The sequence below is a fragment of the Aspergillus homomorphus genome (assembly GCF_003184865.1).
Source record: "Aspergillus homomorphus CBS 101889 unplaced genomic scaffold BO97scaffold_35, whole genome shotgun sequence".
Lineage (NCBI taxonomy): Eukaryota > Fungi > Ascomycota > Eurotiomycetes > Eurotiales > Aspergillaceae > Aspergillus > Aspergillus homomorphus.
In genome coordinates this window covers 105038-132042 of record NW_020291921.1, presented here as the reverse complement: position 1 = coordinate 132042, position 27005 = coordinate 105038, and the positions used below count along the sequence as shown (strand labels likewise).

Genomic DNA, 27005 nt, shown 5'->3' with positions numbered 1-27005 from the left:
TCCTCCTCTTCCTCTCACCCAGTACTTCCCCTCCCCACCTCCTTCTCCTTTCTCATCAACAACACATTCTTCTCCCACCCTTTAACCAAGGCGTGGCTATCGATTCTTTTCCCTTCTCGACTTCTAAGATCCTCCCAAATCGAGATCAGAGTTTCAGGGCAACGACCTGCACCGTTCCCTGTCATCCTTGATCATCGCCAGCGGTACAGTACGAACGCCGCTCCTCCCGATCCTTACCTTATCTTCTACGTTCTCCCACTCTCAACTTTTTCGGTCGGGCAGAGTTCTTCGCATTCTTTCTTCAAACTCGCGCCCAACGCTCCGAGCTGTTTACCTGACCGCTTCACTCTTTGAATTTGCCGGAGGCAGAAGGGAGCCGGAAAAAAACGTCATAAGGCCTTCTCGCGACTTGCTCCGCGACCCGGTCTACACGGCCAACCACCCCCACCCTCTTCAAGAGGTGTCCATCAAATCCTGTACAACCCCTCATGATTACCAGCTCCCACAACCGTAATCATGGGGAGAATTAAAAAGGTCGCGAGCCAGAAACATGAAGCCACGATCGTAAGTACCTCTTACCCTAACCCCGCGTGCCATCACTGTTGATGTGAAGCCTAACTGAAAAATTTTCTCGCTCTCTTCGCATTCAGTCACCATATCTAGCGGAATTCATCACTCGTGCTACGACTATCTCGATCCCCGAGCTCCCCTCGCATCTCAACAGCTTCTCTCGTCTATGGCCCTTCCCCAGAGGCGACTTGTATCATTGGATCAACGTTCTCAACCGATTCGATGAGATTCTTGCATCTGTAATTGAAACCTATACCCTCAACCAAGGCCCGCAGACCAAGTCATTCCGCAGAGACTTCTTGGTACAGTGCTATGCGGCAGGTGACAATGCTGAAGCTTCAGAGGATGTCGATTCCAAGCTGGAGGCTCTTCAGTATGGGCCTGAAGGAGATAGGGAGTTGCTGGAGGTGATCATCGACTTTTCCCGGCTCTTGCTGGAAAAATGCGGCAACCGCAGCCTGTATGGCAGCAGTGAACGCCTCGGAGACCTTCTCAACACCACATCGCCTTCCCTCCTCCAGTCGACTCTACGCCTGTCGCTCTGTCTGGCACAGAGGTATCATTCACGTCATCGGGGTGGCTCCCATCTTCAGCAGAGCTTGCTAGCAGCTCACTACAATATTGACTTGGAGAAATTGCAAAAGATCGCTGCGCCGTTCCCTCGTCCTTCCGTCCCTAACATGACTGGGGTGTCGCCTGCTGCTGGAGTTAAGGTGAAGGAGAAAGGACCCCAGACTAAACACAATGCGAATGATCTAGTCACCTTGACACGCGAGAATGACAGCTGGGATGAGTGGGGAAACGTGCGGCTGCTTTATTATCCATCTGGAACATCGGAGCCAGCAAAGGCGTTATTTGAAGCCGGTAACGGCGGCCCTTCAGTGCAGCCCCCTACTACCCCAACACCGCTGCGTAGGAGTCATACTCACCCCACACCGCGCTTGAGTCGTCTGTCCACTACCGAGGAATCACCCAGTTCTGTGATCGCCACCCCTGCGAAGCCAGACGAAGCGCTACGAGGCGGGACGAATCTTGATATTCCTTACTCAAAGATCTCATCGTCCAAGGCTGAAGATCTTGTGGCGGCACATGTGGGAGAGGTTCCAGATGAGTCCAAGTATGAACTACTACACAAAATCCGCACTGCTCAAGGATTGGCAACATCTCGAGCCAGCAGAGAGCAGATCTTGGCTACCCGAATCCTTGCCCTCACCAATCTGGCTTATGTATACCCTGAGCCGCTGTTCCAACAGAAGATACTTCAGTATGATATGGAGCAGCCCAAGCGTCTCCAGCTTGCTTTTCAATTAGCCGAACTTGTTCATCTTGGAGCGAGTGGTGATTTGGAAGTCTCACGGACTGTGCAGACATTGGCGCTCCAAGCCCTTGATGCCCTTGCGAAACACAAGGCTCGTGCTATTGACGTTTGTGCTGCTTTAAGTGTGAATGTGAATCATGGTGTTTTGATGTTTCTCACCCGGAAAGTAGTCAACGAGCTGGGCGCTGAGGACAATGAGCACGATGACGGTAGCCAGGATGAGTGGCGGGATGCTTTGCTTGCCTTGTTGCGGACGCTGCCCGGTTCGAGCTCCAGGACTCCCGAGACCCTTGTTTCCGCCGGTTTGATCCCAATGTTCGTGGATGTCTTGAAGCTACGGACTGAAAAGGCCCGCCGTGTCTACTCCAGGGTCATGGAATTCCTGGATACCTTCGTCCACGCAGTTCGTGATGCACTTGGTACTCTTACTAGTTCGAAGGGATTTGATGCAATCTCAGACTTGATCGATCATGAAACCAAATCTTCTTTCGAGCATGTAAAACAAGGAACAGGACTTCCCCCGCAGCACAAGACACCTTCTATTGACTATCAAATACCTTATTTCCAGCAACAAACCCTTCGTTGGATGTTCCGTTTTGTCAATCACATCATGCAACACAATGGCGGTGGCTTTGACCGTGTCCTTCGAAACCTGATCGACTCGCCTCAGCTACTGACGTCCCTGAGGCTGGTGCTTGAGAATGCCCGGGTGTTTGGCTCTCATGTCTGGAGCAATGCAGTCAATATCCTCAGCAGTTTCATCCATAACGAGCCCACCAGTTACGCAGTCATTGCTGAGGCTGGACTTAGTAGAAGTCTGTTGGAAGCAGTCACGTTCTCCGAGCTGAAGGTCGCTGAAAAGCCAGCAGCCGAGGTAGAGGATGTCTCCGCTGGAGTTGAGCCTTCAACTGCCACAAGTATTGGAGCATCTGAAACCAAAACGAACAAGGACAAAGCCCCCCGAGTCTATAGCATTGCACGACCGAAAAATGCGCGACTGGCTCCAGGGATTATGTCTGCCGCAGAGGCTCTTTCTTGCGTGCCTTCAGCATTCGGAGCCATTTGCCTTAATTCATCAGGATTGGACCTGTTTCAATCGTCTCATGCTTTGGAGAGCTTCTTCGAAATATTCGAGAACCCGGAGCATGTGAAGTGTTTGAAAGACGATCCTAATCTGGTCCGCTCCTTAGGCACTACCTTTGACGAGCTCGTGCGTCACCATCCAGCGTTGAAATCTCATGTCATGACTGCTGTCATAGTGATGGTCGCCCGTGTGGGGCTTCTTTGCAAATCTAAAGCCTGGTCACATGGTATGGGAGCGAAGTTGTGGACGGAAGGCCAGCAGGGCAAGCCTGTTCTTGCGGGATCAACTTCTCATCTTTTGAACGCGATCGGAGGTGAAGTCCAAGACATTTCTGATGCTCAGTCTTCGCTTGGGGTTCCGTATCTGAACTCCGACCTGCTTCCGAACGGCGGAAAGTTACAGGTTGGCGACCTAAGTCAGATTCTGCCGAACTCAGACGACGAACTTGAACCCAAGGATACAGATGATAGTGGTCTTACGGCTACAGACTACCTCTATCCTGTTGTTCGATTTTTGGGTGCGTTCTTTGAGAACCAAGCCAACTGCACATCTTTCATTGAGTCCGGCGCCGCGGAGTTCATCCTGGACTTTGCGATGCTGCAGAGCCTTCCCTTCGATTTCCATAATACGGAGGCCAATCAAGAGCTTGCTGTTCTCGTGCACATGCTGGCAGAAACCAAACCCCATGTGGTCGTACCATCGCTTCTGCAGCGGACCGAGCGAGCGATCGACAGGCTCTCTGATTTCTGGCAGGAGTCCGAGAATCTTCGCAATGGCTTCTTCAGTCCTTTGATAAGGCAATCGTCTCAGTCTGGGTCGGAGGAACAGGGCAAAGCGGCGCTTCATCCCGTTTTGACGAATGGGACCTATCTGGTCAAGCACATGGGTGCGGCTCTTGTTTTGACAGACTTCCTTCGCGAAATATTCTCCATGCCCTTGTACCAATCTCGACCAAGTCTACAGCTCCCTATCTTCGTTCAAGTGAATCTAGCCGACCACTATTGTTCTCTTGTTAAGAAACTGGGAGGGCTGCATGCCGCTTGTGTTTGGGAGGAGATTTTGCTCGAGAAGAACATACCTGATACTTGGGATCAGGCCACGAAAGTACACCAATCTGGCGCTAGTTCTTCCGAGAAGTCTACAGATGCTCAGGCGCAGCCAACTCCCGGCGATGGTGCTCATGGCCCCAGCGGGGACTCCCAAGTCGAGAGCTCAGCTGCCAGCGATACTGCTCAAGTAGGTGGTGCGCAGGAGACAAAAGTGAGCTCGCCCAAGGCACCTGATAACGGAGTGGCTTTCAAGAATGCGCAAGCTCTTCGCTACCTCTTGAGCTCGTTGCCCTCCTCTATTACGGGATTTTTCCACAATCTAGGTCTTGGTCTAAGCGGAAAGAAGAGATACGATCAATACCAGAAATCGAACGCAACCTCGGTGGCCGAGGCTATTGCGCACGCTGTGCTTGAGCAGTTGCAGTTCCAGCCTCCGAAATCAAGTCAGAGCTCGAAACTACGCTTCGCTTACCTCATAGTCATACTCTCTTCATTCTCACACCTGCTTTTCGAGGGTGAGTGTCTATTTTTACACGAATCTTGACCATTAACAACAGAACAACTAATTCTTTCTATAATATAGTTACGCCAGATCGTCCACATGCACACTATTTGACAATGGTGCTATTCGCATTCAAAAGACTCCAAGGCTTGAAAGCGATGAAAGATATTTGCGACCTCTTTGTGCAAGAAGTGAAGGCGCTCACGCCACCCGAAAATGTTCCAGAGTCTGAGACGGATGTCTCTGCGAGACTCACCTCTGCATACGGTGGTATCAAGATTATTCTTGGTTTCTTCTCTGAGCTCGCGTCAGGCAAGAATATAATCGACTCTAGCCAAACCCAAGCAATGACAACAAGCGGTGATCGGGACCGAGACCGACCAGATTACTTTCAACCAGCCCAGTTCCTTGTTGACCTCCGGATGGAAATCTTGCCAATGGCTCGTGAAATGTGGAATTCTGATTTCGCGACTCAGTCGTCTAGTTCTGTGGTCAAGTGTCTGATTGATATCTTACGCTCCTCGCTGGATGGAGAGCATGAGGCGGGAGCAGCTCGACAATCCGATACACCGCCTGCCTTGGTTGACGTAAGTCGACGAGCCTTTGTCATAGTCAAGGATCGCTTCAATGGACTCTTGGAGAAAGGCTTCGACAGCGATCTTGCGAAGGAGGCAATGTATCGATGCTACAACCAGCTCGGCGCTGCCGAAGAATACTGTAGGGCACAAAGCTGGTTGCGGGCCCCGGAAAGAGCATCGCCGCCACCTAACGACATCGAGTCTATCCGTTCGTTCTTGTCATCCGAAGGCGAGCCAGCTGAAGATGCTGCAAGTGACTCTCCGTTCGGCAGCAGCGGGATGCTCGGTGGGTCTACGCTTGCCAGGCTTTTGCAACAGGCTTCGAGCCGACCGACAGACGACGGATCACGTCATGAGCAGAATCAAGATAGAAACGAAGAGAGTGAAGTCAGTGCTGGCACGGAATTCTTAGCACGAGCACTGACTCATATCCTTAACGACGAGCACGGATTAGGGGATGACGGCCGTGGACATCCCTCAAGCATGATCACACGCAACACTTCAGCTGCTGAAGGCAGTCTTTCCGGACCCTCAAATCAAACAGCCCCTCAATCTGCTGAGCAGCGTTCGGAACAGCCGACAAGGCGACGCGAGGTGGTCACCATCGAAGACCTGGACAAAGAACGTGAGAAGGTTCGATCAAATTTGATTGAGCGCTGTTTGGACGTTCTCAACGAGCACCACGATGTGTCTTTCGAGTTGGCCGACCTCATCGCGTCTGCTACCAGGAAACATCGCGATCCAGAAAGCTTCCGAAGAGAGGTTGGCGAGATCTTGGTTCAGTCCCTAGTCTCACTACAGATGGATAATTTCCAGGCAGCTGGCAAGAAGGTAGCCGCCTATGCTCATCTTCTTGCTTTGGTTGTCCAAGACCGCGACATGTACAATGCTGCCTTGGGAGAGCTCAAAGCTTGTTTCTCGACCTTCCTTGGGTTTATCCAAGTAACTCCAGAGAGAACCACGGATGAAACGTTCCCCTGGATCGGGCATGTATTGCTTGTCCTTGAAAAACTGCTTTCAGATGACTGTCAGCCTCCTCAGATTCGCTGGACATTACCGGGCAACGATGTTGCAAATGCAGACGACGAGACACCTGCTCACCTGGAAGATGCGCTTGTTTCACCAGACCAGAAGATGCAATTGTTCGAGGCATTAGTCGAAGTCCTGCCTAGGGTTGGGAAAGATGACACTTTGGCTCTTTCCATTTGCCGAATTCTCGTGATCCTCACTCGGAGCCGCAACATCGCCGTCCGCTTAGGCGAGAAGCGCAGCCTGCAGCGATTGTTCGTCATGGTCAAGCAGTTGTCCAGTGCCACGAATGAAAAGTTGCAGGCAGCTTTCATGTTGATTCTGAGACATATTGTGGAAGATGAGGACACAATTCGCCAGATAATGAGGAGTGAAATTGTTTCCAATTTCGAAGCCAAGTCTGCTCGCCAAATTGACACCACCGGCTATGTACGGCAGATGTATCATCTTGTGCTGAGGTCTCCTGAGATCTTTGTAGAGGTTACCAACGAAAAACTCAAGCTACAGCGATTTGATAATCGGCAACGCCCCCAGGTCCTCGTGCTAAAGAATGACAAGAACAATAGCCCACAGACTTCGTCCACAGCTAAGCAAGGAGCCGAGAATTCGAGCAGCGCTGAGGGTCGGTCCGGCGAGGCGTCAACTGCCGAGGATAAAGATAAGCCGAAGGCTACTGATCTCAAACCACCTGTGGTTGAGAACCCAGATGGTGTCATCCACTATCTCCTCTCTGAGCTCTTGTCTTACAAAGATGTCGATGACAAGGAACCCCCAGCCGAAACTGCAGACCCAACTGCTCCAGATCAGTCCGAGACACAGACCGATGTTGAGATGTCCGTTGACGAGCCACTGCCATCAGTCACTAGTAATGACGCACAAGGCAGCCGAAGCTCCAAGAAATTAGATAAGCCTGTTTTCAAGGCTGATGATCACCCCATTTATATCTATCGCTGCTTCCTCCTACAATGCTTGACGGAGCTTCTTTCGTCATACAATAGAACCAAGGTGGAATTCATCAACTTCTCACGCAAAGCAGATCCTCTCGCAACAACTCCTTCGAAGCCTCGCTCCGGAATCTTGAATTATCTCCTCAACGTCCTCGTACCTGTTGGGACCATGGAACATGATGAATCCGTTGCGTTCAAAAAGCGCAGCAACACGTCTGCTTGGACAATGCGTGTGCTTGTTGCTCTGTGCACTAAAACCGGTGAGTTTGGCGGGCCCGGAAGGCGCCGTAACGAGCAGAATCTCAACGAAGATGACGAGCCCGAACTCGCCTTCGTCAGGAGGTTCGTTCTGGAGCATGCGCTACGATCTTACAAAGAGGCGAACACTTCAAGCGAGCCATTGGATGCAAAGTACTCCAGATTGATGTCTCTTGCGGATCTGTTCGACAAAATGCTCAGCGGGTACGCATTCGTCTCAGGGGACTCGGCTTTTCCATCGTCTACCAGGCAGCTAGCGAAGACCATGTTCGAGAAGCATTTCATTTCTGCCCTCACCGCCTCGGTCGCAGAGATCGATCTCAACTTCCCGGCATCTAAACGGGTCATCAAGTATATCCTACGGCCTCTAAACAAACTCACACAAACAGCGGTCATTCTAAGCGAAACGTCAGATATATCTACCCTAGGCGAAACCGAGGACGACGAGATCTCATCGGCCACATCGGTATCGGATATTGAGGAGGACCGTGAAGAGACCCCTGACCTGTTCCGCCATTCTACGCTTGGCATGCTGGAGCCTCGTCATGAAGAAGAAACGAGCTCTGAAGAGTCCGAGGAGGAAGATGATGAAATGTATGACGATGAATATGACGAAGAAATGGACTACGACGATGAATTGCCAGAAGATGATGGCGAGGTGGTGAGTGATGAAGATGAGATTGAGGGCATGGGGCCTATTGAGGGTCTTCCCGGTGACAACGGCATGGACATCGAAGTCGTTCTTGATGACGACGATGACGAGGAAGATGATGAAGACGACGAGGACGATGATGAGGATGACGACGTCTCTGAGATGGATGATGACGATATCCTTGCAGGTGAAATCACTGGTGACCATGACAACGACAGTCTGGAGGAAGGAGATGAGGACGAATGGGAAAGCGAAGACATGTCTGAAGACGACGAGGAAGCTGAGATCATGAATCAGTTCGAAGACGAGCTAGATGGTATCAGACAAGCCGATCAACGTGGCGATGGACAGCGGTTTGATGACTTGTTCCGAGTCCTCAACGAGGCTGCCGGTGGCGTTGAAGGTTTGCAAGCTGATAGCCTTGACGACATGCATGACGATATGGTCGACGATGAGTTGGCGGAAGATGAAGGTGAGTAGCCCCAGTTTCTCCTCTGTTACTGTATTTTATGGTGTACTAATTTCGTACCAGACGATGAGGAAATTGATGAATTAGAGGAGGAACTCGAGGATGCCGATGATGATCAAGGCTCCTATCAAGGGTTCGACGACGAGGATGATCTCATTGACCCATGGGGCTGGGACGGTGACGATCACCCTCCCCGCGGCCATCACCACCGATTCCGTGGCACTCAACCAGCCTGGGCTGCTGTCACAGGAATTGTTCCCAATCGCCACGGCATTGTTCCTATTCCGCCATACCGGCTTCACCGAACACAAGTTCCCACCCGAGGGGGCGCTGACGACGGAACGAATCCTCTTCTTGTTCGTACTGACCGTGGCTCTGACGCTACTGGCCAACCTCGCGGGCCCGGTAATGAGGCATTCACTGATTGGGTCCATGGCATGGAGCCTGTATCAACGGGCCGTCTTCTCCCCATGGACAGTCCTGTGAGCTTCATGAATGCAATCATGCAAGCCATCGGGAATCAAGGAGCTCCTGGATTTGGTGTTGTCACTCGTCCGGATGGTATCCATGTTCATGTCGACCGGCGCGCTATTCTTCCTAGCCGTATTCAAGACATTTTCGGGCTCGGTCGACAGCAGACCGCACCTTCTCGGTCTAGAGACGATCCCTCCCAGGCTGTGAGCTTCGCTTTAGCCCCTACCAGGACCCGGTGGCAAGAGGAGGCTCGCATCCTGTTCAGTAACAACTACGTCGAGAAGACGCAGCGCGTGATTAATTCGCTCCTGAAGGTTCTGGTCCCACCAGCCATTGAGGAAGGAAAGAGACTTGAGAAACAGGCAGAAGAAGAACGCAAGCGGAAGGAAGAAGAACGTGCAGAGCGTGAGCGTCAAGAGCGTATTGCACGCGAGCAAGAGGAAAAAGAGCGCAAGCAAAAGGAAGAAGAAGAGAATGCCCGGAGGCAGCAAGAACTTGAGCGTCAGGAAGCAGAGCGCCGGGCCGCGGGTGTTGACACAGAGCCAATGGACGATGTGCAGCAAACCGGTGCAGACGCCCAAGCTGCTGAGCCAGTCCAAGCGGAATCAGGTCCATCGGAGCCCGCACCTCGTGTGCACACGACAATCAGAGGACGTCAGGTTGATATCACCGGAATGGAAATCGACCCCGAATATCTGGAAGCCCTACCTGAAGAACTAAGGGAGGAAGTCATCATGCAGCAGCTCGCCGAGCAACGTTCCCAAGCTGCTGCAGCTGGCGAGGAGCCCACTGAGATCAATCAAGAATTCTTGGAAGCTCTGCCTCCGGAGATTCGCGATGAATTACTGCAGCAAGAGGCAGCTGATCGTCGCCGCCGTGAGCGTGACAGTGCACGCAGACAAGCTACGACCGAAGGCACCCAGGTCCACGCCGGCGAGATGGATGTACCCGATTTCTTCGCAACCCTTAATCCCTCTTTGCGACAGGCTATCCTTGCTGATCAACCTGAAGAAGTCCTTGCGACCCTGGGTCCGGAGTTTGTCGCTGAAGCTCGTGCTTTGCCCGGCAGACGTCTGGAGCAATTCGACGATGTCACCAGAGTTGAGCACCGCCATAGGAATGAACCAGCTGATGATCAAGAGCCGAAGAAACAGCAGCGGCGTCAAATCGTCCAAATGCTTGACAAAGCCGGCGTTGCTACATTACTGCGTCTGATGTTCATGCCTCTCCAAGGAAATGCCCGTCATCAACTGAATGACATTCTACACAACGTATGTGAAAACCGTCAGAACAGGGTTGAAGTCATCAGTCTCCTTCTTTCTGTCTTGCAAGATGGAAGTGGGGATGTTTCTGCCATTGAACGTAGCTTTGCTCAGCTCTCGCTTCGCGCCAAGCCATCTTCTGTTCAGAAGACGCCTCAATCCATCAAGCGCAACTTTTCGTTCCAGGCCTCATCGAACGTCAGCAATGAAGTCACTCCGACCATGGTGGTGCAGCAATGCTTGGGAACCCTGTCATTCCTGTCTCAATACAATCCCCATATCGCATGGTTCTTCCTTACGGAGCACGACTCATCGTCTTCACTAAAGCTCAAGGCGTTCCGCAAAGGCAAGGGCAAGGAGAACAAGGCAAACAAGTTTGCGCTCAATGCACTGTTGTCTCTTCTCGACCGCAGGCTGATTATGGAGAACCCCAACTGCATGGAGCAGTTATCCAGTCTCTTGAGCAGCATTACTCAGCCTCTGACTCTTTTACTTCGACGTGAAAAAGAGAGGCAAGAGGAAGAGAGTAAAGGCAAGAAATCCGAGCAAGCACAGCCTGAGCAAACCTCTAGCGAGCAGCAGCAAGGCGCTTCTATGGAACAACCAAGCTCTACCGCAGATGCCACGATGACGGATGCTCCAGTCCCGACGGTCGAGACCACTCAGACGTCGGTACCTACCGAAGAGGGGGCCTCGACTGACGCCATCACAAGTGACAAGGCAAAGAGTTCGACTGAGGAGGAGAAGCATAAGAAGAAGGTTATTGAGCCACCCGTTGTCCCTGATCATAATCTACAATTGGTGGTGCATATTCTTGCAGCCCGCGAGTGCAATGGCAAGACGTTCAGAGACACGCTGTCTACCATCAACAACCTGTCTGCTGTCCCGGGAGCAAGGGACATCATTGGAAACGAGCTGGTCAGACAGGCTCAAACTTTGAGTACAGTCATCCTTACAGACCTAGACGAACTGTTGTCGCACATTCATCAGGCCCGGACTGGCACTGATATGCAGGGTTTGGCATTGGCCAAATTCTCCCCAGCCAGCTCCGATCAGGCCAAACTGTTGCGAGTCTTGACGGCGCTAGACTATCTATTTGATCCCAACCGCGCCGACAAGATCAAAGGAATTGAGCCTGAGAACAGTGCTGCCAAAGAGGACGTCATGCAAACTTTGTACGAATGTGCCACATTTGGACCATTGTGGACCAGATTGAGTGAATGCTTGACCGTTATCCGACAGAAAGAGAATATGCTAAATGTCGCGACGATTCTTCTGCCTCTAATTGAAGCCTTGATGGTCGTGTGCAAGAACACCACGCTGAAGGATACGTCTATCTCGCGTAACAGCCGTGAGCTTTCGGTTGCGAGCACTTCAGTAGATACGGGTCTCAATATGGAGAGTCTTTTCTTCAAGTTCACCGAGGAGCATCGCAAGATTCTGAACGAGCTCGTCCGTCAGAACCCCCGACTAATGAGTGGCACATTCTCGCTACTGGTCAAGAACCCTAAGGTACTCGAGTTCGACAACAAGCGCAACTACTTTACACGACGCTTGCACTCTCGTGGTGCGGAGCCTCGTCATCCTCACCCGCCTCTCCAGCTGTCTGTTAGACGTGATCAAGTTTTCCTCGACTCATTCAAGTCTCTGTATTTCAAGACGGCGGACGAGCTCAAGTTTGGAAAATTGAACGTGCGCTTCCATGGTGAGGAGGGTGTCGATGCAGGTGGTGTGACTAGAGAATGGTTCCAAGTCCTCGCGCGTGGCATGTTCAACCCCAACTACGCTCTGTTCATCCCTGTTGCTTCGGACCGAACTACGTTCCACCCTAACCGCCTAAGTGGTGTCAATTCCGAGCATCTCATGTTCTTCAAGTTTATTGGACGGATCATCGGCAAGGCCTTGTATGAAGGCCGCGTCCTTGACTGCCACTTCAGTCGCGCAGTCTACAAGTGCATTCTCAGTCGGTCAGTGTCTATCAAGGACATGGAGACTTTGGATCTCGATTACTATAAGTCTCTTCTGTGGATGCTCGAGAACGATATCACAGACATTATTACCGAGACGTTTGCTGTCGAGACGGATGCCTTTGGTGAAAAGCAGGTAATCGACCTTATTGAGAACGGTAGCAACATCCCCGTCACCGAAGAAAACAAGGAGGAATACGTACAACGTGTCGTTGATTATCGTTTGATTGGATCCGTCAAGGAGCAACTAGACAACTTCCTAAAGGGTTTCCATGAGATCATTCCTGCCGATCTGATTTCAATCTTCAACGAGCAGGAGCTCGAGTTGCTGATCTCTGGTTTGCCTGAAATCGACGTTGACGACTGGAAGGTCAACACTGAATACCACAACTATTCAGCCTCTTCGCCGCAGATTCAATGGTTCTGGCGTGCTGTCCGCTCATTCGACTTGGAAGAGCGGGCCAAACTCTTACAGTTCGTCACGGGCACGAGTAAGGTACCATTGAACGGCTTCAAGGAACTGGAGGGTATGAATGGAGTCAGCCGATTCAATATCCATCGGGATTACGGCAACAAGGATCGCCTGCCAAGTTCCCACACGTGTTTCAACCGTAAGTGTGCACACAGACCCTCGATTTCAAAAAGCCCTGCATGCTAACTTCCAGCTATAGAACTTGATCTGCCCGAGTATGAGAGCTACGAGACTTTGAGGCAACGCCTGTACACGGCGGTGACTGCCGGCAGTGAATATTTCGGGTTTGCATAAAATGACGGCGCTCATCTATCTTTTGTTTGCTTGAACACTGGGTCATGATTCAACATGCTTTCTCATCTCTCTAATGCCGAAGCATATGGTGGCGTTTTCGTGAAAACTTTTCATTTTGACTAATTTGTACAATGCTGGGCTGATGGGTTTGTTATCATTGTGGAGGCGTGGCCAGGGCCAGAGAACTCCGTCGACAAAAGTCATTTGAAGTGCAGGTCAGATGGCTTTGTTACGGACTCTAGGTTGGTCCAGAGCTTCCCCTTCTACTTGCTTTCTTTCACAATTTGTTGTTCCATGATTCTGTGTCTAAAGGTTTATTTTCTACGCTTATGTACTTTCTCCCCATCAGTCCTGGTCACAATCCAATACAATTGCAGTTTCCGTATAGTTACTCGAACCTCGTAGACTGGATTACTCAGCCAATCACCTTCCAGTTCGGAACTCTGGAGGCGGTAAGGGGAAGTGGGTCCGGGGTCACGGGATGGCATTTTTTTCTGCTGGGCGAAAAAGTCACCTGCCGGCGGGGCATTCGATCTGAACTTTGACTCCTTCAGTTGATTGTCTTCTCCCCGGTCTATGGGACTCTCCTCTCTTACGGGCATGCTCTATCTTGGTCACTGACATTGTCAATTCTCTCTTCCCTGAAACCTCGCTTCGCCTCGGATACCGTCTCAATCACCTTCCCGTTCTCGCGATCCACCCCGGAACTCTCACATCTCGACTCAAAATGGCAACCAACTCAATCAAGCTCTTGACTGGTAACAGTCACCCCGAGCTTGCGAATCTCGTGGCTGCTCGGTATGCGCTATAGAAGGAGCCTTATCTTGGGCCTGCTGCATATCATGGGCTAACAAGTTGCTTTGACCGGCAGGCTTGGCATTGAATTGACCAAGATCATGGTCCTCCAATACTCCAACCAGGAAACCAGCGTCACGATCGGTGAAAGCGTGCGAGACGAGGATGGTATCGTTCTCACCTTCCCCCTTCTTCCGCCTCTTTGCTAGGTAAGGAAAAGGGCTTGGGGCTAATAAGGACCTTCATTTGCAGTCTTCATCTTGCAGTCGACGCGCCCGAATGACATCAACGACGGCCTGATGGAGCTGCTTATCATGATCAATGCCTGCAAAACCGCATCCGCTAGACGTATCACAGCTGTCATTCCTAACTTCCCTTATGCGCGTCAAGATAAGAAAGATAAGAGCCGTGCGCCGATTACCGCCAAGCTCATGGCCAACATGCTCCAGACGGCCGGCTGCAACCATGTCATTACCATGGACTTGCACGCCAGTCAGATCCAGGGCTTCTTCAACGTCCCCGTCGACAACTTGTACGCCGAGCCTAGCATGCTGAAGTGGATCCGGGAACACTTGGATGTGACCAATTGCGTCATTGTCAGTCCTGATGCAGGTGGTGCCAAGCGGTAAGCAATTGACACTGCTGTGATAAATGACGAACGATGTTTCTAATGGTGAACAGTGCGACCGCTATTGCCGACCGCCTTGACCTCCAATTTGCCCTGATTCACAAGGAGCGTCCCCGCCCCAACGAGGTCTCGCGCATGGTCCTCGTCGGTAACGTCAAGGACAAGATCGCCATCATCGTCGACGACATGGCTGACACCTGCGGTACCCTCGTCAAGGCCGCCGACACAGTCATGCAGCACGGTGCCAAAGAGGTCAACGCTATCGTCGTTCACGGTATCCTCTCTGGGAAGGCCACCGAGAACATCAATAACAGCTGCCTCAGCCGCGTCGTTGTGACCAACACCGTCCCCCACGCCGAGAAGAAGGAGCAGTGCGACAAGATCGAGACCATCGACATCAGCCCCACCCTTGCTGAGGCTTGCAGACGTACGCACAACGGTGAATCTGTTAGCTTCCTGTTCTCTCACGCCGTCGCCTAAATGCGTCAATGGTTCTCGATAGTATGAAGGTGAAGGCGACAGCCATTGCTTCTTACGGAAACTACAGTCTGCAACAGAAGCTTGTTCTTCCATGGATGCTACAAGGAGGGCTAGATTGTCTTTGACGCCGGAGCTCCAGTCTATGCTACTATGGCTTCGGACGGAATGCACTAGTCCCTCCTTGCCGCATCTCTCTTTTCTCTATTTTTCTTCTTTTGATGCGGCATTTCTGGGTTATGAGACTTGCATGAAACACATGAGATAGTGAGGATCGGACGGATGGACGGACGGATGGGCGGATACGAAAAGGTCGAGAACTTCACAAAGGGGAAAAGTCGAGGTTGATATTTTCTTCTTCACCTGTTTTCTTTTTTTTTTCCCTGCTTTGTTTATCAACCTCAAATTCAAGCAAATGTACATATATCCACAACCCCCTCTCGGAGTTTTGCCCTATTTTTCTCAAACTCCCACCAGCACCAGTACCCTTTTATGAGCGGAATGAAATATGAAATGGACCTGATAGAGTTATCTGGATTTGCATGTCGATGGTAGTATTTCGTTGGTGGACGCCATGTCGCAGATTTACTAGCGATGCCAAAGTTTGGCATGTGATATCGGATACTACTAACTCATAATGCGAAGAAGGTAGGTTCGCGATGTCTGCCACGAGTTCTTCTGCGACCTACAACTGCAAAGGTAATACCTTCCAGCGCCAGGGCTTTGTTTTATACCTCATAGTCCCGAGCCAAAGACAGCATTCCAGACAGCAAGATAAGGACTCGTAAACGGATCTGATTTCCCCGACCCCAGCTTCCCCTATATAGCACCATGGACATCTATCCAAAGAAGCCAAAATCAGGTCCCTTACCTTGCTTATAACACTAGCTTGAGTTTGTAGAGATTAGAGAGGATCGTTGAGCAGTCCTACCCCTAGGCTTTGTGCAGATCTCAATGAAAGCCACACATTTGTTTCTGCTATACTGGGAAACCACGATGATTTGTATCAACAACTGTTGAGTATGCTCTCTCTACTCCCCGCCTCTCCCCTTTCTCGATTGAGGGGAAGTTCGGGCCAACGAGGTAGACAGCAAAGTAACGCTTATGATTCACCACCGTTATGACGGACGAAGTGGTGGTGGTGGTGGTGGTGATACCATAATGAGAAGGCAATAACCAAATCCCCTGGGCCAAAGACCGGGCCAGATAAACCGACGGACGAGGGTTAAGTGGTTAAGTTAGGAGATTGATAAGGGTAAAAAGGCTGGCCCTCCGCAATTGGGCGGGTTTGTGGGTGGAGCCCGCACATTGGATGATTCCACTACTTTCAAGGTTCAAGGTTACCTATAATTGTTGCTTGGTTGGTATGGCTGTGTCGCGAGGGAGGCATTCGATACGGGATTTGCTGCATTGATAGTTATTATTAGAGGTGGTAGAGTCTTTGATCTGTTCCAAGGTTGATGCAGGTGGTGTGCGATCGGTGGTGTACTCGGTGTACCGTGCGTTGGGATACAATACTCTGAAAAACAAAAGACAGATTTCGTTTATGAGGCATGTCAAGTGGGAAGTCGTAGCGGCTAACGTTCTATCTCCAGAGACTGGAAGAATGAAAAAGAAAGGTTATCTGCGGAACCAAGGGCGAAAGCGACCTTGGGAAAAATTCTTGTCTCTATCTGTGCCACACTGCCAACCTCCAGGGTATTAGAAAAGTGGCAGAACCTCCCCCTCCATATCACGGGTGATGAAGCAGTAAGGAAATAACATAAAAAAAGAAACACCTTTCACATTTTTTCCTTTATCATGTCCGTAAAAGGTTTGGGATATTGCATTTCCATTTTTTTGGATAAAACAAATAAATTGGCACGCCAAAGTCTCGGTCCCGCAGACGCCCATAATCTCCTCCCCCTTTCTCCTTTCCGTTTTCCTTTCCCCAAGGAGCCGGGGGGGCTTCGTCGTCCCGACCATTGGAGTGCACGAACAAGACAGGGTAGCGAGATGGAAGGAGGAAAATCCCCTTCCCATTGCTGAGATTTCCGTCCCGAACCCCTTCTCTTCCCTCTGCAATGTCAACATGCACCCGAACCGAGACGACGGGAGGACCCGGCCATTATTCCCCGTGGACGAAAAACATTTACTTTCTCATCGAAGAGGCTCTGCGCTTGCGGAGCTCGTCACGCTTGGCCTTCTCCTCGTGGACACGGCCGGCAAGGAGCTTGGCGTAGTCGTTACTGTTGCAGATGTTAGAATGAGTTTCAATGCCATAAACCCCCTAAGGGTCGTGAGGCGGGGAAACTTACGCAGCATCGCGAGCAGCCTCAGCGCGGCGGCGCTTGAGGGCAACCCTTTGGCGCTTGCGCTGGAGGCGCTGGGGAGTGACCAGACGCTGGATCTTGGGGGCCTTGGTGTAGTCGGCCTTGCCCTCACGGGTGACGGTACGGCGGATGACGAACTTGCGGACATCATCCTTCTTGTCGAGACCGAAGAAACGACGGATCTTGGTGGCACGCTTGGGGCCGAGTCTCTTGGGGACAACGGTGTCGGTGAGACCGGGGAGCTCACCCTCACCCTGCTTGACGATGCTCAGGGCGAGAACGGCGAGATCCTGACCGGTGATGGCTGTGGAGAAAACATGGCTTGTCAACACACATCCCCGTCCAGTTCATGCTCAGGATTCGGATCGGTACAACATACCACCACGGACACTCTTGCGCTTGCGCTCACCAGTGCGGCGGGGGCGGTAGCAGCTGTGGCCCTCGGCGAGGAGGAGGCGGGTACGGGTAGGAAGGAGAACTGTTCAAGGCGAATCGGTAAGTCTTCTGTATGAGTTGGCGTTGCAGTGTTGTTTTCTCGGTCGGTACATACCACCCTGCTTCATGGGGAAACCTATCGAGATGAGTTAGCATTTCGGTCTGGACACAAAATGGATAACACAAGTCGTTTCAATCTGCTGCGCGCGTTCCTCCACTCAGTCCTTCCCCACACTTTTCCTGATCCTCCCCATTCGGCGCAGCAGATGAAAGACGAAGATAACAGGCGTTTCCAATCCGTACCTTGCTTGTCGTTACCACCGGTGATCTTGAGGAGGTAGCCCTTGAATTCGTCACCGAGGGAGTCGCCGGGGACCTGTGATTGCAAAAATTCATCCCAATCAGTCATTTCTGTTCATCCATTTCCGCTGAGTGTGTGATCGTGTGTGTATGGTTCTGAAGGATTCTTGGGTGTTCATTTGTTGTGGTTTCCGAGTGCGTCCTTTGCTTGTCTTGTGCCATTTCAAACAGGGGAGGAGAGGGTAATGCTGACTTCGGTTCCCATGCGCTTCTCCATGAAGGGACGGAGCTTGCGCTCATCGTCGATCTCGATGATCTTCTGAGACCCATTGGCCGGGTAGGAGATGTTGAGCTTCATCTTGACGGGGCTGCGCGGTCAAGACGGAGGGCGCGGGTTTGTCGACAGGTCGATGAGGTTCAGGTCGTCGGGGACTCGTTCGTCGTGGGATTTTTTTGGTGGTGTAGCGAGATTTCCCTGTGTGGGCGGATGACTAATGCCGCTAGCCCATTATGCGCTAGCGCCCTCGGTAGGGCTCTTATGTCAGCCGACGGCACCTGATTGTGCTGCGGCCTGCAAAAAAAGGCATCAACAAAGCCCCGGCTAGGCTCTCCTCGACACCAGCCAGGTAAGGCCTGCATTTCAGGTATCCAGGCAGGCACTCGATCTCTCAGGGCTCCTTTTTTTTTTTTTTTTTTTTTTTTTTTTTCAAAAGAAAAAACACGCCTCCTCTTTCGGCCTTCCACTTCCAGCTCTGATGAATAAGGTAACTATTTAGGTCCCGCTATATTGAACTCTAGGTCTCCTCTGACAACATAACCACCACCATCTTGCCTTTCACATTGCAACCCCATCATTGGTAGCTGTTATAAGACAAGGGCAAGGGCAACTTTGACATGTAGTCCACGACAAGTCAATAGTCCTGGAACCCTCCCAATCGCATGTCAGTCATGCCCTGGCTAACAGCAGCAGCAACAGCAGCGCACATACCTATTGTCACCTCACTTGTTCTCGCCAATGGCTCATGCGGGTCGCCAGCTTTCATTATACTACTAGTCATAGCCCGCCCACTACCAAGCAACGACACATCCAACCCCCCTGAAACCTTCTCCTTCCTGCCTATCTACCAAGGATTCTCAATGCAGCAAACCGATCAGGACCATAATCATTCCCACCACCCCAGGTGCCTTTCTGTACTTTGTAGTTGGTGGATTGTCAATTCTCCAACATCCCGAAATCATCATCGGAGTTTCGGTCCAGATTGACTATTGTGTGATAGCGGCCTTTTTGAAGCGGAGAAGGGGGGGGCCGCCGCATACCGGGTAAGTCAATGGGTTTTGTCGTGGGTGTGTGTGTGGCATTCTGCAGATGGGGAGATGCGGTAGATCGGTAGATCGGTAGATAGGATGAATGGATTGAGGGTAGTCTACACATTTCTATTCTATTATGCACAGTACATATCCTCAGTATAAGGAAACAATGATAACGGGGCAGATTCCCTTCTGTTCCTTGACTTGACTTACGCCCCAGTTTTCTCTTGCCCATCTGACTAGACCTAATCTACTGCATGTACGTACTACGACGTAGGCAATAAACAGACTGTCACCATTTTAGTCACTGACGCAACCCTCCTCCAACTTTTTCCCCCCAAGCCAAGAGAAGCACGCGACTGGTTACCGTTCCGAAGCCCGCCGCGCGGCCACTAACTGGCAGCTGATTTGACAGCCTTATTGCGGCCATGAGGCAGCACCTCCATGTACTCCAGTACCAACATGATGCCGGATGCTGATAGACAATAATAGCATGGTCTTGAATGGTTACTGTTACTCTTCTTCTTCCCCTCACCACCCACCACCCAATGTAATCCTGAAGAATAGATAGATGTACGTACGTAGAATATAATTCCTTGAAAGCTGGGGGCGAGTCTTCCTTTCTATTTTTCCTTTCCTGCTTGCTCTCACCCTTTCATCCTCTTCTCCAAGAATCATTCCCCCCTCACCCCCCCATTCTCGTACTCGTTCACGCTCACAGAAACTCGTACGTTCTCCAATCTTGCGTCTCCACTTAACCGGGTTCGCTCGCTGTCTATCGCCACGCTAATTTATCGTCTGCGGTACCGCCGGAAGACGACGACGTCGTCTTCTCTTTGTCGGGTCCATTTGATTTTTAGGGGGAAAAGCAGGAAAAAGTCCCTGCTGGCTAGTTTGTCGGCGACAACAACGCTTGCTTACTGACCTGAAGCGCAGCGATTCCTACCTACCTTGCCCACTACCACTTTTCCTCTCTTGTCTTTCTGTTCCCTTTTCTCTTTACTACGTATACTAGGGTTCTTCGTATTTTTTTTCTTGCTTGCTTATCTTACACCAACCAACCTTAAAGAGAAACTTCCTTTGAGAATCGCCGATTGCGCAAAGCCCTCCTTGTCGGCTGCAGTTCGCTCGCCCGCAACAAAGACAATCAATCGGCCGGTCGCTTCAGTGTCTATCGGCTTCGTCCGGCGCGCGCGCGCAAAGCCCTCTTCACCACCACCCTTTTCCTTGTCGCAATTCTTGTCGCCCGTTTCGTCCTCTTTGTTCACGGGCCCTTGATGTCCCGTACTCATGCGCCTCTTTAGCAAGTTTCACGCCGTATGCGCCTTGGCGATATGCAGTATCCTGCTTTCGGCCTCGTTTCTCGCCTCTCAACACTATTATCGACGGGTGGTGGCCGATAATGATGAGCCATCGGCCAAGCTTCAACCGACGGCGTCATTCGACCGCCGACTAGTTGTCTTCGGCGATTCTTGGAGCGACAACAATGCCGCTGAGATTCATCAAGGGTCCGTTTGGACCGAATGGTTGTGTTCCTCGGTAAGTTGTTTGCTGTCTTGGGTGCCCTTATTGAGAGTTTGAGAGCTGGGCTAGGTAGGACAGACAAGAGGCTAATCGCGTCCCCCTTTGCTCCTCACTGGGGTAATTGTAGTTTTCATGTCACCATGAGAACCTGGCCGAAACCGCCAAGTCCTTGAGTGGAAATTACATTGGCTCGGTCGTAGATAACACGGAGCTCTCGGGCTCGCTACTCAACCTATACAAGTCGCCCCTGGCCGACTTGAAAGCGCAGGTCGGCCATTGGTTGGCGGCCGAGACAGAAGCCATGCAGGCGATGAGCGCAGAAGCGATCGGCACCCGTCAGAACCGGACCATTGTCATCCTCTCCTTTGGCGTGTGGGACTTGTGGAATGTTGTCGGCAAGACATACAAAGAGGCGACCCACTCGATCGACCACACGCTGGACGTGATCATGGATCAGCTCAATCTGCTGGCGGAGCTTTGGGGCAACAACGATTTGAAACTCATCCTGACCTTGACCCCGGATGTGACCCTCTTGCCGGCCTTCCGGGCCCAGGCCGAACAACATCAGGCCAAACAGAAAGACGCCATCAGCATGTCCGACTACTGGAACATCCACCTGCGCGAGAGAGCCGATGGATGGGGCAATGGCACGATCTACCTGTTCGATACGAATGCGTTCCTTGCCGACCAGATCCGCGACTGGCAGCTCTTCGTGGTTGGGATCGAGGAAACCAACGGGCTGGGCAAGAACGAGGACCCTGGCTGGGAAAATGTAGACGATGCCTGCGTCCAGAGCAGCCAGCAGTGGATGGTGACATCAGAGACGAAACAGTGTGACCGTCCCGAGAAGTTTCTGTTTTGGTAAGAACAAGGCATTATGCTTGGCGCTGTTGACTCGAGTTGGTAGGCTGACCATGACCATTTCTCTCTCAGGAACGAAATGCATCTGGGCCCGTCCGCGCACCGACTTTTGGGCATGGAAGTCTTTCACGGGATTCAGGAGATGTGGCTGCGGTAAAAAAACTCTTTTACACGAACAAAAGGAAAGAAAACCCCCGTCATACACAACAAATGAGAGAAAAAGACCAACAGAAAAAAAAATGAGAAGAATAACCCACACAAAGAAATGGTTCAACTTCTCCCTTCGATGGGCATCCTGGCCATGCTCACGTAGTTGTAATTTGCTCTGCAGGAAGTGATGACCTGTAGACAAATGTTATCGGTAAACACTGGCCGGTTCCCGAAACTATCAAACGCTGCACGGAGAACGGCGACCACGGGGTCCGGCTTGGGCTCTCAGCTCTCTCTATCGAGCCCTGCACGCTATTGCAGGCCATTCGATGCTTGTGTGAGACTGGGTCTTGTGGCGTCACCAGTGGAAAGCACCGGATAGGATCATTCCATTCCGATTGGGATAACAGCTGAACTGAACTGGACCCTGGCCGGATTCAAAGGTTTCAGGCACGGCCTCAGATCTGAAGCAGGGATTGGCGAGGTGGTATGTCTCACTGAGAAGAACCAAAAGACCGCCGCAGAAAGAGGTCGTGACGTCGGCTAAGTCTTGCTCCAGTTCGGGCGAGGATGATGGTGGTTGTAACGTGCTTGTAACGTGACTTGGATGAGCTGTGCCAGGGATGCGGAATGGAGGAAAGAAAGACTGGGGCCCTGCAACCTCAACGTGTCAATGGATCACCAACCCACTCCTCAAAGGCCTGGAAGGAGCCTGGATTCAGGTTTAGCGGGCAATGATGCAAGATGAGAAGTGACTTCAGTGACTTTCAGTGAGTAGGATTCTTTGATTCTTTGTGCAAGACAAGATGGCCGGTAGGAACAACAGGCGGGAGATTAGTGGGGTGGGGGTCTGAGGGAGGCCCTTCACTGCTGGATTGGTGTGGTTTGTCTCGTTTAAGAAAGTACAGTACATCAAAGTACCTTATGATATTTGCTTCTTCCCTTTGTTTGAATGTGTTTGAATCAAAGAAGTGAGAGGGGGGTGGTTCGAGCGGCTGTCAGACAGCCTCGGGACGATCAGTCACTAGCTGATGATGAACCTCGTAACTCAAGCAAATGAACTATCAGTCGCGGTCTGTTGCCTATGGAGGTAAAATAGGCAGAGAGCCGGATGTGAGACCGCTAGTTTCCGCTTGGCCTGTTAGCTTTTTGTTAAACTGCTGGGGCCCAAGGCTCAGGTACCGGTACCTGGGGAATGAGCCCGCGCGGCGATGAACGGACGGATGGTCCGGGTCTGGGTCTGGATCTGGATCGGGGATCAATGCATCTTCAAAGCAAGATTTACAATGATGTCTTCTTGCTTGCAAGGTAGTATTGATTATGTGCTCTATACCTCAGATACCCACCTCTTCACCTATTTGATTATGACTTCATTGTCAGAAGTCAGTATTTTGTAGGCAACTAGAGATGAAGGGAAGTAAGTATTCATGGGCGGGCGGGAATGGAACAGCAGAGGGGAGAGAGAGGGGGGCAATCAAACCTGAGTCTTTCACACCCAAGACCCAATTGAGCATGTGTCACATTGGCGGTGGAGCGAATCCCCTGTCCACAACTTATTCTCACACTCAACACAGACTGAACGGACTGAGAAGGGGGGCCTGCATCCTGTCCTGATTGGCCTCGGATGCCAGCCGTCCACCGCATGCGGACGTTCGGCCAGAACAAAGGAAACATTGAAAACAATACCCTTCCATCCTGTAAGTCCATCCATCCATCCGCCATCTTCCTCTTTCCTCCTTCTTCACTCTCATCATCATCATCCATCATCACCATCATCATCATAGATGATTAGGAAATTGGTAAGTAGGTCATCACTGGGTCTCCTCTTGTCACCTCACTTATCCTGTTTGTTTGTGGGCTGTTGATGACTCACCCTTCTTCTTCCCTTCCCTGGCGACAATCAACCCCGTCATTATCCCATCTCCTTTGTTACCTGAGATGGTTTCCTTCCCCCATTCCCCCATTATAGTCGAGTTTATGATGTCAACTGCTCGGCAGCTACGGACTACCCATTGCGGTTCCCTTCGATTGTAGTATGCAGCATGGCAGTCTGTATCCCACCAGTAGAGGTTTGAGGTTCCATCTAGTCCTCGAGAAGAACTAATCGGTCTCGCGGTGCGGGTCCCCGACTAACGCTGCTGGTCTTCGGCTCATCCTGGCAAACACAGACAAAGAAACCCCGGTTCCAGGATTAGGTGATTTCATGTAGACTAAGACGTAGTAGGGGGAAAAGTAGGTAGAAAAAAGTTAAGGCACGGGGTCCAAAGATAGTAGGTCTTTATAACAAAGCACTTCAGAAAGCCAAAATCCCCTCCGGCTTTATTCCCCGGCGCCCTCCCTCTTGGTAGGTTTGGTTTCAATAGAAACATCCTATCGTTCATTGTCAGAGTCCTTCCTCCCCCCTCTCCCTCCCTCCCTCCTCCTCCTACGCCCTAGAAAATATGAAAATCGAATGAGAGAAAGAAAAAGACTAAGAAGTATCCCCGATAAAGAAAAGCAAAGGCAAACCAACCCAACCCTACCCTTGACGCCCCAAGGGAAAACAAAAGAGAAAACACAAATCCCTTACCCTTCGTTTATTGGGATTATTATTATTATTATTATTGTCATCATTATTATTGTCGTCATTATTATTATTTCCATCACGATTTTTATTTCTACTATTATTCGTGAAAAGACCCAACATTGCCAATCCAGCTACTTTCCCAAGCACGAGGCACGTCGTTCGTTTTTGCCTGTCTGCTCAGCCCATTCTGCTTGATATCCGCAATCCGCATGTCTTTCTTTCATCAGCTTTAACTTCGCCTCTATTCCTTTCTTTCGTCCCTAATCCAGATTCTTGCCTCTATAATTCTTTCCCACCCCCCCTTCTTCTCTCTTTCATCGGTCGTTCCGTCCTTTCACTTCACCCGGACCACAATCATCATCTTCACGCGCCTTTCTTTGCTCACCTAAGATACTTCGTCGACAAACCCCCTCCCCTCTCACAGTAGTATCTTCTTAAATGTCTTTTGATCGAGTTCTTCCCAAGCCCCCTGCGTTACGATATGATCCTCCCCCAGCCACGCTGCCTCTATCCACGGGTAGTCTCCTCGATCATAAAATCATGAATGACGGTTACTCGAAAATGTCCATGATGGACCACCATCATCGCGACGCCGCTTCGTTCGGGGGCCATCGTCGGTATGCCGATAGCTTACCCAATGCTCATATGGCCTTCAACCGGTACAAGATGGCCATGAATAAGGCTGTCCCCGGAGTGGCTTCGATCGACGCTTCAAAGCCAACGGCACTCTTGACCTCCAAGCCCATTCCTCTTCGGGAACGGTCTTCCCTGTCAGAACGCTCGTCCTCGTCCAGTCCGGTCAAATCAGTGGCGCCGACCCCAAGGGAATCAGCAGCTAATTTCTGTCTCTGCCAACCGGACCCAAAGATCCCCCGGCCCAGAAACGGTGTGTAACTATAAGCCCAGAGATAGCAGCAGTACCTGTCTATCACAACGTTTTCAACCTGCTGACCAGAGGAACTGCAGCTTTCATCCTGTACCGTCAGCACTGGCAAGCATCAGTCGTGGCCCAACACCCGGGGCTTGCCAACCCTGAGATCTCCAAGATCATTGGAGAGCAGTGGAGAAAACTGCCTCAGGAGACGAAAGACACATGGAAGGCTCTAGCAGAGGTGGGTTTATCAACGATCCCGGTTGATTGAGCACTCCTTGTTGACCTCGTCGACCCTGTAGGAAGAGAAAGCCCGCCATCAGCAGCAATATCCGGAGTACAGATATCAGCCTCGTCGCTACGGCCGGGATGGGAGTTCCCGTAACGCCAGCTCTGGCATCAGCCATAACCCGCCCGGCTCCACAGTCTGCAGCCGATGCGGTGGCCGAGTTATGAACCCGCCCGTATCACCGGACGCGCCGCCTTTCACGCCCAGCACGTCGGGTTTCAATGGCATCACCTCCCAGATTGAGACCGTCACCGTGCGCAGCAGCCAGGGTCGGTCAAAGGACATGGATCGAGCCCCAGGGGTGATTCGCATTGCGCCAACCGGGGAATCACAGTCGCCTCGGCAGCGTCATTTCGAGGAGAGTGGCAGTCGGTCTCCCGACAACAAGCGTCGCCGCTACAATCCGCAGATCCCATTCAAGAACAACATCCAGCGCGACCGGAGCCCTGACTCCCCGTACCCCGTCTCCCCGTATACACCTCACTCGACTGTCGCAGACACCAGGGGCTTTCTTCCGTTGGCCCCACCGCAGAGACCCATTCGAAATGTCAAGGAGTTTACTCCACCGGATCCGAGCCTCAAGCTCCCGCCCCTGCAAACCACCGCCGTCCCTCCGCAAGCAGGAGCCATGACCCCGATGACCCCCTTCGCTCGGGACGGGTCCACCCTCGAGGCTACGGTGATGACGATCCCATTTCTCAACAAGATCAAGGTCCTCGCCAAGATATCGCCGCCTCTCGCACCGCCCTACCACGGCAACACTGCGCCACGACGGGGGCCCGTGATCGCGATAGATGGCCAGGATCCGGCTCTGGTCAAGGCCATGGTGGAGCACCTCAACAACAGCCTGCAGAAGGAAGGGCGATATCGAACCAGCACCTTCACAGGACCGGAGGTCGACCCGCGCAAGAGCTACTCGGATTCGGGGCAGATGGGGGATGCCACGGTCGACTACCTCAACATTATCTCCGAATGGCACCGCATCTCCGACCGGATCATCGACTTCGTCAAACCCACGCGGGAGACGTCCGAGCCCAAAGCCGTCGACGAGGAGCACCTCACCGGCGTCTCACCTCGGACAATCATACCCAAGACCGCCGAGATGCAGATCAACTCGCCGGAACAACAGCAGCGGGAGGACGCATCCCCGTCGGCACCCTCAGCCGAGCCCAACACCGACCGGGTGCCCGTCGCGCTTATCCCGCGGTATCAACTGACCACAGCGGATGCATTTGCATGCTCCGTGCAGATCGGCGACTCGTACGCCCCGCTGGACCATTGGCAGTGGATGGCGTCCCTGTGGCGCGCATGCGTGGGGCCGGACATCACGGTCTACATCCGCGAGTGCGAGAAGGAGGAGCTGGACCGCTACGGGGGCAACCCCGTTGAGGTTCGTCTGCAGGACGCGCGGACGATCGTGGTGCGCCGTGCCGCATCTTCTTCGCGGGAAATGGAGGAGAAGATCATGAAAAGAGTGAGCTTTGAGATTGAGGACTTCCTCACACAGTGATCCTCCCATCTGTCTTCTTTGCATTTGTTTTCCTCGCTGCCGCTGCTACTATAA

The 27005-nt window shown here is 51.8% G+C and overlaps 4 protein-coding genes across 4 annotated transcripts; 3 read left to right on the top strand and 1 right to left on the bottom strand.

Annotated features, from left to right (window-relative positions):
• Positions 1–354: 354 nt before the first annotated feature.
• Positions 355–12946, top strand: tom1 (E3 ubiquitin-protein ligase TOM1). Its single transcript, XM_025690209.1, has 5 exons — positions 355–564; positions 651–4536; positions 4605–8459; positions 8520–12770; positions 12831–12946. Exons 1-5 carry the CDS (start codon positions 517–519, stop codon positions 12923–12925), a joined length of 12135 nt encoding a protein of 4044 aa, XP_025548868.1. The 5' UTR covers positions 355–516; the 3' UTR covers positions 12926–12946.
• Positions 12947–13574: 628 nt separating this feature from the next.
• On the top strand, positions 13575–15077 carry BO97DRAFT_159035 (ribose-phosphate diphosphokinase). The gene is made up of 4 exons (XM_025690208.1): positions 13575–13723; positions 13797–13888; positions 13973–14345; positions 14402–15077. The coding sequence occupies exons 1-4, from the start codon at positions 13653–13655 to the stop codon at positions 14826–14828; spliced, it is 963 nt and encodes a 320-aa protein (XP_025548867.1). The 5' UTR covers positions 13575–13652; the 3' UTR covers positions 14829–15077.
• Positions 15078–16956: 1879 nt separating this feature from the next.
• Positions 16957–18230, bottom strand: BO97DRAFT_427133 (40S ribosomal protein eS6; the record flags this gene model as incomplete). Its single annotated transcript, XM_025697179.1, has 6 exons — positions 16957–17053; positions 17123–17441; positions 17517–17615; positions 17688–17708; positions 17876–17948; positions 18126–18230. 6 exons carry the CDS (start codon positions 18228–18230, stop codon positions 16957–16959), a joined length of 714 nt encoding a protein of 237 aa, XP_025548866.1.
• A 2240-nt stretch (positions 18231–20470) lies between these two features.
• BO97DRAFT_436615 (uncharacterized protein) lies at positions 20471–26951 on the top strand (the record flags this gene model as incomplete). Its single annotated transcript, XM_025697797.1, has 5 exons — positions 20471–20719; positions 20832–21565; positions 21638–21678; positions 25248–25393; positions 25455–26951. 5 exons carry the CDS (start codon positions 20471–20473, stop codon positions 26949–26951), a joined length of 2667 nt encoding a protein of 888 aa, XP_025548865.1.
• Positions 26952–27005: the final 54 nt, after the last annotated feature.